Source organism: Dermochelys coriacea, chromosome 9, assembly GCF_009764565.3.
Source record: "Dermochelys coriacea isolate rDerCor1 chromosome 9, rDerCor1.pri.v4, whole genome shotgun sequence".
Taxonomy (NCBI): domain Eukaryota; kingdom Metazoa; phylum Chordata; order Testudines; family Dermochelyidae; genus Dermochelys; species Dermochelys coriacea.
The window spans coordinates 31,594,615-31,605,307 of record NC_050076.1 but is presented as its reverse complement, the minus strand read 5'-3'; the positions used below and the strand labels follow the sequence as shown (position 1 = coordinate 31,605,307).

The 10,693-nt window shown below is 40.8% G+C and overlaps 1 protein-coding gene across 1 annotated transcript; it reads left to right on the top strand.

The window, feature by feature from the left end:
• Nucleotides 1-8,479: 8,479 nt before the first annotated feature.
• Nucleotides 8,480-9,929, top strand: LOC119861386. The gene is given in 3 exon segments (XM_038416469.1): nt 8,480-8,578; nt 9,178-9,505; nt 9,508-9,929. Coding segments are annotated over 3 exon segments (849 nt in total).
• Nucleotides 9,930-10,693: the final 764 nt, after the last annotated feature.

The following is a 10,693-nucleotide window of genomic DNA, read 5'->3' as shown; positions in this document are numbered from 1 at the left end:
ATTTCCTTACATTTGCGATAGAAAACGCAAACTAACAGTATGTAGATACATGATACAAATCATGCAAATTAAGTGAGCTACAGGACTCTTCTACTGATGACATGAAAAATTGCCATTTAAGTGTATATCTCCTGAGTGTTCCTGAGAGAATAGAGTCTACGATGTTTCCACTTCAAATAAAAGTCAGGTTGGATTTTCAGAAGAGCACCTAAATAAGAGTTAGATTTTCATGAAAGCTCAACAACCTTCATACTAAATTACGTTGTTTTTTTTTAAGTATCACTTGTTCAGGTGCCTAAATGGGAACTGAGTTCTTGAGCTCTTATAAAATTTCTGCAGTTCCTAACTTCCGATTTATATTCATTACTATCAACGTCTCCTTTCTTCCATTTGTTATATATTATTATTTTTTATTTCTGCCTTCTCTTCCCTTTAACCAGGTTGTTTTTAAACCAGCACAGCCTTCTTCCTCAGTTGTGGGCTTGTGGCTTTTTGGTTGTCTAGTAAGGTGTTCTTAAATGATTCCCAATTATTCACATTTTTCTGATTAAATACTTCCTCCCAGCTGATCTGGCTCATAATTGTTTACTGCGTTCTAAATTTGGCCCTGTTAAAGCTCCAAGTATATATATTACTCATCTGGACTTATTCCACTTGCATATTATAACTGTGATCAAGTCATGATCACTTGTACCTAAGGTACCATTGGCTTTTAGTTCTCTGATCAGTTGCTCTTTATCTGTTAGGAAAAGGTCTAATACAGAATTCCTCTGTGTTGGATGCAACACTTTTTTGAGTTAGGAAATTATCTATAATGTTTAGAAATTCTAAGGATGTTTTAATACTGGCAACATGAGACCTCCAACATATGTCACTCAAATTGAATTCTCTCATGATCACAGTGTGTTTGGGTGTGGTTGGTGGTGTTTTTTTTAGATTTTTTTTGTTATAATGAAGCAGAGGGTGTAAGATTAAACTCACCTTAACTTCTTTAAATGGTGGAACCATTTGCACAAGTGGAAAGGACTTTAGCCAGAATGAAAGAAGTGGTTTTAATGTCCAGATACCCTAAACCGGTGCATTCATGTAGCCTTCACAACCTGGTAAATAATAATTAACCCCCCCCCCAATTTATCATATCCAATAGCTGACAGGTTTCAGAGTAGCAGCCGTGTTAGTCTGTATTCGCAAAAAGAAAAGGAGTACTTGTGGCACCTTAGAGACTAACAAATTTATTAGAGCATAAGCTTTCGTGAGCTACAGCTCACTTCATCGGATGCATCCGATGAAGTGAGCTGTAGCTCATGAAAGCTTATGCTCTAATAAATTTGTTAGTCTCTAAGGTGCCACAAGTACTCCTTTTCTTTTTATCCAATAGCTGAGTAGCTCGAATGATAAAATATTAACACTCTTTCTGCTTGTGGCTCTAAACATCATTTCCCCCTAGCTGTTGACTTTTTCTCCAACTTTGCAGCAGTTCAGTGGTATTACCATTTTTTAAAACATCCCTTGGAAGTTGTGATGGAGTTCTGAAATATTCTGCACAAAATAAAATGTAGGTTTTCTTTCAGCTGCAAAGTAGTAACAGGCCATAGAATTTAAATGGGGGAAAAAATCTCTGTCATCTGCTAACTGGGTTTAAAACAATTAGAAAATAAAGGAAAAAACATTATTCTTCATCAGATGCCTAAGTGGTATAAAGTGACTTTCTTGAATTTTTGTTCAATTTTTTAAGGTTGAGTAGTGGGGGAGAGGACACAAAGTAACAGGGGTGCATAATGCTTCAGCACGGGCAGGGAGTAGACAGAGATCCCTGTTCTGACTTGACTCCCCACCCTCAATGAGTCAGTCAGAATAAGTTGCATTCCATAAAGTGATGTTCAGTGTCGAAGTACCTGGGACCATTAAGATTCTATGGATGAAATCCTGGACCCTTGCTGTTAGTGGGATTTTTGCTATTGACTTCAATAGGGCCATAATTTCACCCTATGAGTCAAAATGCCTCTAAGTGCTTCTTCTGAGACAGTACCTACAAGATGCAGTCAGGCTCTAAATGTTCTAAATCTTTGGACCTAATTCAGTTCTCAGTTATGTCCAGACAACTACAATGACTTCAGAGGAGTTGCTTGGTTGTAATATAGCTGAGTAAATTCATCTAAAAATGGCCACAGCAAACTGAGAGAAATGACAAATTGAGTTTGCTTTCCCTGAATACCCTAGTGAATGAGTTTATTGGTGAGAATGCTCATGGAAACAGTGAACTTTAAGCAAATATTGGAAAATATTAATGGAAAAAATAAATATCGAACTCAGTCACAGACCTCTTCTGAACATTATGCACACGTTACTTTTCCCTGATAACAATACCATGTGATTTACCTGTCCAAGCTGAGCTACCACAGCAGGTGCTTTGGATATTGAATACGGCTTGTGAACAATCTACAGACCAAAAAGTATTTGAAGAAAATATTCTGTAAGTAGTTTCTAATAACAAATTTAAGAAAATAATAAACTTTCCATGAATAGAAAAGATATTAGATTTGTTCAATAAATTATTTGGTATGAATTCATTCAGCATCATCTGCAACTGAAAGAGGAATTTGGTCTCCCTCATTTGGCCATCCCCACTTTTCACTTTTTTACTCCACACTATACTCCCTTCTTTACATCTTCTGTACTCAGGGCTAGCTCAGTCCTAAGTGCTGAGAACTCTAGCCCTGCTCCAGTAAAGCACTTGAATACATGCTTAACTTTAGACATGTGAGCAGATCCATTGAAGTCAATGCCATTAGTCACATGGTCAAATTTAAGCATGTGCCTAAAACTTTGCTGGATCAGGGCTGGAGTACTCCATACCTTGCAGCATTGAGCCCTTAAAGTTGTGCCCCTCCACAGGACGCTTTATGAACACTTAGTTCTCACATCCATTTTTTGCCCATTACATATGATGTAGCACATTATGTAACTTCCTTCAGAATTTACCATAATAATAATACAGTGATTTGTTAGACAGTTAGTGGAACATGAGTTAAGTGATCATGTTTGGAACCAGAACAAATTGGTTGCCTAGTAGCATTGCCTCTCCTTGTTACAGGATGAAAAAACGTTACTAGAACCTTTTGGATCATTTAAAGCTGGGGTGGGCAAACTATGGCTCCGGGGCCGCATACAGCCCTTCAGACATTTTAATACGGCCCTCAAGCTCCCGCCGGGGAGCAAGGTCCAGGGGTTGCCCAGCTCCGGCGCTCCAGCTGGGGAGCAGGATTGAGGGTTGGCCCTGCTCCGTGCATGCCGTGGCTCCGCACGGCTCCCAGCAGCAGTGGCGGTGGCATATCCCCTCTCTGGTTTCTATACGTAGGGGCAGCCAGGGGGCTTCTCACACTGCCCTGCCCCAAGCGCAGCCCCCGCAGCTCCCATTGGCTGGGAACCGTGGTCAATGGAAGCTGCAGGGGCGGCACCTGTGGACGGGGCAACACACAGAGCTGCCTGGCCACGCCTCCCCATAGAAGTTAGAGGGGGAACATGCCACTGCTTCTGGGAGCTGCTTGAGGTAAGTGCTGCCCAGAGCCTGCACCTCTGGCCTCCTCCCAGGCCCCAACCCCCTGCCCCAGTCCTGATCCCTCTCCCTCCTTCCGAACCCCTTGGTCCCAGCCTGGAGCACCTTCCTTGACCCCCCCAACCCCTCATCCCCAGCCCCATCCCATAGTCCGCCCTCATCCCCCCCACCCCAATCCCCTGCCCCAGCCCTTAGCCCCCTCCTGAACCCCAAACTCCTCATTTCTGGCCCCACACCAGAGCCCACATCCCCAGATGGAGCCCTCACCCCAACCCCCAATTTCGTGAGCATTCATGGCCCAGCATACAATTTCCATACTCAGATGCAGCCCTTGGGCCAAAATGTTTGCCCACCCCTTATTTAAAGTGAACACTTAAAACGGGTTACCTGAAGGTGATCCATCATGCAGATTCCTTTGTGCATGTCTGTACAGAAAGATTTGGCTCTAATTATTTTTAAAAGATGATACATTTGACCAGCCTAATTTTGTCATTTAGTTTCTTACCTCTGAAACTGTAAACTTTTTAAGATTGATGAATAATTTAACTGTAAAAGTCTCCTGATCTCAAATATTTACTGATGTGTTTAAACTAATTGGCCAAGCCAGTGTTTTTAAAGAGAAAATTATTCAAAGATCTCTGAAGCATATTTCCCAGTCCAGGACTGAAATTTAACTTACTCATGGTATTTCCATTTGTACAGTATATCCACATAAATAACTCGCATTGGTGACTAGATAGATAAATGACTGTTTGTGTTTTCGCATATAGGAATAAAAGCACAATATTTCATAAACCTGTCAATGCTGATTCGTTTTCCCCAGAAATTCTAAAATATGGTTATGGTTGTTGCTTCATGACTCAGCCTGTATTGTCGGTAGATGAAGGTGTGAGGGGTTCACACTCTGAATACTCCCACCCCATCACATTTTTACTGAATTTAGAAGCTTCCTAAAAAGGAAAGAGAAAATAATAAATCAGGACCTAGAATTAAATTTTTGCCTTATTTTATATATAGAACCCAATGTTTTTTAGGTGGCTTGCAGTCATAGAATAATACAGGTCCCTGCACCGAACAGTTTACACTCTAGATTCTACATTCATAAATATGGGGGAAGGGAGAGACCACTTTGGTCCCCTCTCCCTTCCCCTGCAGGGAGCAGCTGCCAGGAGCAAACTTTCAGGCCACACACCTTGTCTTCTTTCCTTTGTTTTTTCCTTTTCCATCCCATGCCATCCTGTAAACTCCTTCAACCAGAGTAGGGTGGAGTGCTTTGATATGACAGTTAGAGTGAAAGGAAGGAGGGCACTTAGAGTATGTCTACAAAGCAACTAGACACCCGTGACTGTATAGACTTCTGAGCTCATGCTGGAGCCCGGGCTCTAGGAGGGTCCCAGAGCTAGGGCTCCAGCCCAAGCCTGGAAGTCTCCACAGCAATGAAACAGTCCCGCAGCCTGTGTCCCGTGAGCCCAAGCTGGCTGGCATGAGCCAACTGTGGGTTTTTCTTTGCTGTGTAGACATACCCCTAGGGTGAACAAGGGCTGTGAAAGATTTTGACTGGAAGCTGGTCAGAGAGGCAAATGAAGAAGGAATTGGAAAATTGAGAGATTGCTTGTTAGTTGTTTTGTGACTACTAGTTTGTCCTGTTTTGGGAATGTAAGCTCTTTAATGTAGCCTTGAAGCTCAGGCTTGGAGACCCATCCCCCTTCTTGGGTTTCAGAGCCCAGACTGCAGCCCATGCAGGACCATCTACATTGCTATTTTAAGCCCTGTAGCATAAGCCCTGCAAGCCCAATTCAGTTGATCCGGCTTTCTGCTATGGGCTGGGTATTTTTTTTTTGTTTGCAGTGTAGATGTACCCAATGATGCCCCCACAATGATTAGGGCCTTCTGATACTACCAGAATACAAATAATACCTAATAATAACGGTGTTTTTCCCTTAAAATAAAGTCTGTTATATATCATTAGAAATAGTATCAATTAATCCTTTCTGTTGCAGTCCATCCCACATCTATTTGCTGGATTGGAGCATGTTTGGAGCAGGGACTCTGTCTGCACATTTGTCTTTAAAGCACTTATTACACTTTTGGGTGTTATAGAAATATGAATTTTCTCTTAAGGATTTTACACTATCCCAGACTTCCTAGAATCCTGATGCATGCGATGATGAAGTACATGCAGGCATTCCTGACATTTGGAGCCATTGTTAACTGATCAGAAAACCAGATTAATAAGGTCTCCTGTGCATTCTCACAACCAATTGCCTAATGTGTTCCAATCCAACAAACTGAACAGAAAATTTGAGTGCACAAGCATGAAGAATCTCTCAACACTACTGAACCAATTTCCTTCAAATGGATCTGTTTACTGTGATTTACAAAACAAGCTAATTTAGAGCACAATCTGTTTTGGCCATTGTTGAGTTATGGATTTGGAGAATTTTTTAATTAAACTTAGAACAAACATATTATTTTCCAGGTGCAAAAGTTCAAGTTGGCTGAATAGATTTCTCTTTAGACTTTTTCAAAATCTCTGGACAAAATAATAAAAATGAAAAATTTCACCCTCAAATCTTTATTATTGGTGGTGATGCTCAAGAAGGTATAGAGAACCCAGTTTCACTTTGAGAGCCCATTTTGAGACTGGAGGACTGGCAATTGTAAACATCCATCTTTTTACTTGTGAAGTAAGCACACTGGTCTAGAAGTAACGGAAAAACAATAAATATGGAGCCTCTCAATGCCTTTCTTTAAAGTCACTTTTCACATAACTATATAATGTTGGTTTTAGATAAAACAATATGGAGAACTTCATAGATAATCAACAATAACATTTTACCAAAGAAATTATTTCAAATTTAAATTCAAAGATAAGTCCATCTTTTCCTTAATTTCTTTTGATAACCTCTGAGTTGAGAGGTTCTACTGGGATACATTCATCCATACCCTTAATCAGTTTTGACATTGAAAGTACAGATACTTTTTGTCCAATGTCTCATTATGCATGTTCTTTCTACTGGCAATTGTTTAATTTTAATTTTGTTTTTGTATCACCATTACTGTTGCCCTGTGACTCTTATTATTTGGTATGCCAGCTGCTTTTTTGCATTGCCTGCATTTAGTATTGGCCTTTCCAAAGGAAATAATTTTTCTTATTTACGCTCATACAACCCTTTTAAAGTCAATGGAATAGGACTGAAAATCTCACTATCAAACTTTTGCTTAATAATACTAACCCAGAAGTTATATGTTCTATTACTTAAAAGAAATTGTATGTGAGAAGTTACCACAAATGGTTTAATATATTCAGCTGTGTTTTAAAATTTTCTAAAATATCTCTGTACTTAGAAAGTTATGTAACAATGCTTAAAGCACAAAGTTCTTTAAGGATTGGCGGCGATGTATTTTTCAATTTATGAACTGAATACAATTTGCTCATACCAAACAGATCCTGGGCTTCTGTTGGTTGCAGATGACACACAAATTAGGGGAGTGGTAAATATTGAGAAGGTCCAGTTGCTGATACAGAGAAATCAGGATCAGGCCCTCTCAGAGGTCCAGAGTGGCCCGGGCCACTTCCAGCTTTTGAGGCCCCTAGCCACAATAAAAATAAAAAATTACGACACATGAAAACAAAATAAGGCACCAAAAAAAGAGTGAGCCATAATTTGAATATTTTTTTATTTAACAAATGCCTTTCACATCTCTTATTTGTTTAAATTTGCAGCTCTAAGCTGAGAGTGTGTGTCAATTTTGGTCCAATAGGGATGAACATAAAAAAAAAGTTGCAAAACTTATCAAATGCCAAAAAATTAACAAGTGTCTAAATTTGAGGCCCCCTTTGAGCTTAAGGCCCCGGCCAAATGGCCCTGCTGGCCCCCCCTCTGATTGGCCCAGATTGGGATGGCTTGATAAGGTGGGTGCAAACAAACAATATGTATTTTAATATGGCTAAATGTATACATCTTGGAACAAAGAATGTAGGCAATACTTACAGGATGCGGGGCTCTTTGCTGGGAAGTGGGGACTCCTGAAAAAGATTGTGGGGTTGTGGTGGATAATCAGCTGCACATGAGCTCCCAGTGTAACACTGTAGCCAAAAAAACTAATGTGATACTGGGATGCATAAACAGGGGAATCTTGAGTAGGAGTAAAGAGTTTTTTACCTTTGTATTTGGCATTGGTGTAACTATTGGTGGAATACTGTGTCCAGTTCTGGTGCCTGTAATTCAAGAAGTATGCTATATGTTCGAGAGGGTTCACAGAAGAGCCATGAGAAGGATTAAATGATTAGAAAACCTGCTTTTATAGTGATAGCTCAAGGAGCTCAATCTATCTAGCTTAACAAAGAGAAGGTTAGAGGATTACTTGATTGCAATCTATAAGTACCTACATGTGAAACAAATATTTAATAGCAGGCTCTGCAGTTTATCAGAGAGAGGTATAACATGATCTGATGACTGGAAGCTGAAGCTTGACAAATTCAGAGTAGAAATAAGGCATAAACTTTTAACTTTGAAAGTAAGTAACCATTGGAGCAATTTACCATAGGTTGTAGTGGATTCTCCATGACTGGCAATTTTAAAATAATGATTGGATGTTTTTCTAAAGGATGTTCTCTAGGAATTATTGGGGTGAAGTTCTATGGCCTGCATTATAAAGGACGTCAGACTAGATGATCACAATTGTCTTCTGGCTTTGGAATCTGTGAACCCCCCTGGAAGATTCTCTAATGGTATAGTGTTGCTGTAGTGATTTCTTGACCACACACTCTCGTTACTACCAGCACAGAAGGCATGGCTGGGGACAGGGCCAGTGTAATCACTAGGTGAACTAGGTGGCCGCTTAGGGCACCAGGATTTGGGGGCACCAAAAAGTGAGGGCTTGGCAAAAAAAACGGGCGGCTGCCTCGACTCAGCCTCCATGCTCAGCCCCAGCGGGGAGCACGGAGAGCGCTCCCCCCCGAGAACAAAAGAGCCTTACGCAGATGAAGAGGACACCAGTGCGTTGTCCGTGCTGCTGGTCTGTGCCCCAGTCATGTGCAGGTGACTGGAGAGGACAGCAGCCCTCAGAGCTGAGCTGCCCTGGTGCCCCTCCCCCTGCCCCAGCCTCTGTCAGCGGGGGGAACGGTTGGAGCTGCCCTGGGCTGGGGCTTTCTGCAAACGGGGACCCAGGCGGGAAGAGAGGGGCAAAGCCATAGAGACACTGTGCCCAAGAAGAGATCAGGGCTAAAGGGAAATGTAGAGCTGCACTAATAGCTTGAAATGCAAATAACGATTGATTGGCTCCAACTATGCAGTATTGGAGAGGGAAAGGAGTGTAGGACAAGCAGGGACCTGCAGTAATTCCTAGCTGAGTCTCTCCATCCATCCCAAGATGGTCCTGCCAAGACTGACAGTGTGAATACAGACACATTGAATTTGGTTGTTAATGATGCTGCAAAGTGTTGCTTGGAGGCAACAGCCTTCTTTGATTTAATTCAACGTGTTTGTGTGTATTTCTCAGCTTCTACACGTGGCTGGGAAGTTCTAGCACACCACATATCTAATCTCACAGTTAAACCATGGAGTGAAACAAGATGGGAAAGTTGAATCGATGCCTTAAAACCTCTTTGCTATCAGCTTGGTGACACTTGTGATGCTCTGATAGAGAGCTATGATGACACTACTCTAATAGGATCATCTGGCAATACGTCACGAGTTGATGCAAAGGATCTTGCAAAAGGCATTTCTAGTTTCAAGTTTCTTGTTTCTCTTGTTGTTTGGTATGACATGTTGTTTGAGATCAACATGACTAGCAAACAACTTCAGGTGAAAGAATTCGACATACGTGACACCATTAATCAACTTGGAGAAACCAAAAAGTTTCTTGTGGGCTGCAGAAGTGACACAGACTTTGAGAAAACATTGGTAAATGCAGGTGAACTTGCAGAGGAGTTGGATGTACCGGCACTTTTGAACCAGATCCAATCCGTATTAGAAAAAAGAGGAAGCAGTTCACATATGAAGCAGATGATGAACCTATTTATAATCCGAAAGAAAAATTCAAAGTGAACTTTTACTTTGCAGCCATCAACACAGCAATACATTCGGTCGAAGAAAGATTCCCATTGATGCAGCAAATTAGTTCAGTATTTGGCTTCCTATATATTTACAGTTTGCAAAATACAACACCAACGCAAATCATGGAACATTGCTTGAATCTGGAGCAAGCTTTGCAACATGGTGAATCTGAAGATATTGATGCCTTTGACTTGTGCAATGAATTGCAAGCTATTGCAAGACAAGTCCAAAAGAGTGCATCACCACAAGATGTATTGAACATCACATGGAAAAATAAGCTGACAGTATCCCCAACACAGGTTTCAGAGTAGCAGCCGTGTTAGTCTGTATTCGCAAAAAGAAAAGGAGTACTTGTGGCACCTTAGAGACTAACAAATTTATTTGCATCCGATGAAGTGAGCTGTAGCTCACGAAAGCTTATGCTCAAATAAATTTGTTAATCTCTAAGGTGCCACAAGTACTCCTTTTCTTTTTGTCCCCAACACAGTTATTGCTCTTCGCATCCTTTTGACTCTCCCAGTTTCTGTGGCTAGTAGTGAGCGAAGCTTCGCGAAGCTTAAGTTGATAAAAACATACATGTGAACATCAAAGACTTGTTGGGCTATCTACCTTGTCAATGGAACATGACATTGTTCACAGCATGGACTTGAAGGAACTTGTTTCTAAATTTGCTAAACTGAAAGCATGGAAAAATAAATTCTAAATTGTAACATGTTACTCTGTGACAGTGTATTGTGTATAATGTATGTGGTTTATTTTAAGTTCCATGCTATGTTGTGCAAAGTGAAAACAATAACAGTGTCAACACTGTCAGGTTATTCATTTATTTTCATTAAATATGTAGACTAAATAATGAAATTAATAAATGTTCAAGCCGAACATGTATTAGAATCATAGAATCATAGAATATCAGGGTTGGAAGGGACCCCAGAAGGTCATCTAGTCCAACCCCCTGCTCAAAGCAGGACCAAGTCCCAGTTAAATCATCCCAGCCAGGGCTTTAATGCCAGGGCATTAATTCTAATGAACAATGCCACATTATGCAGTATTCATTTTTGAAAGTTTATAATAAGCG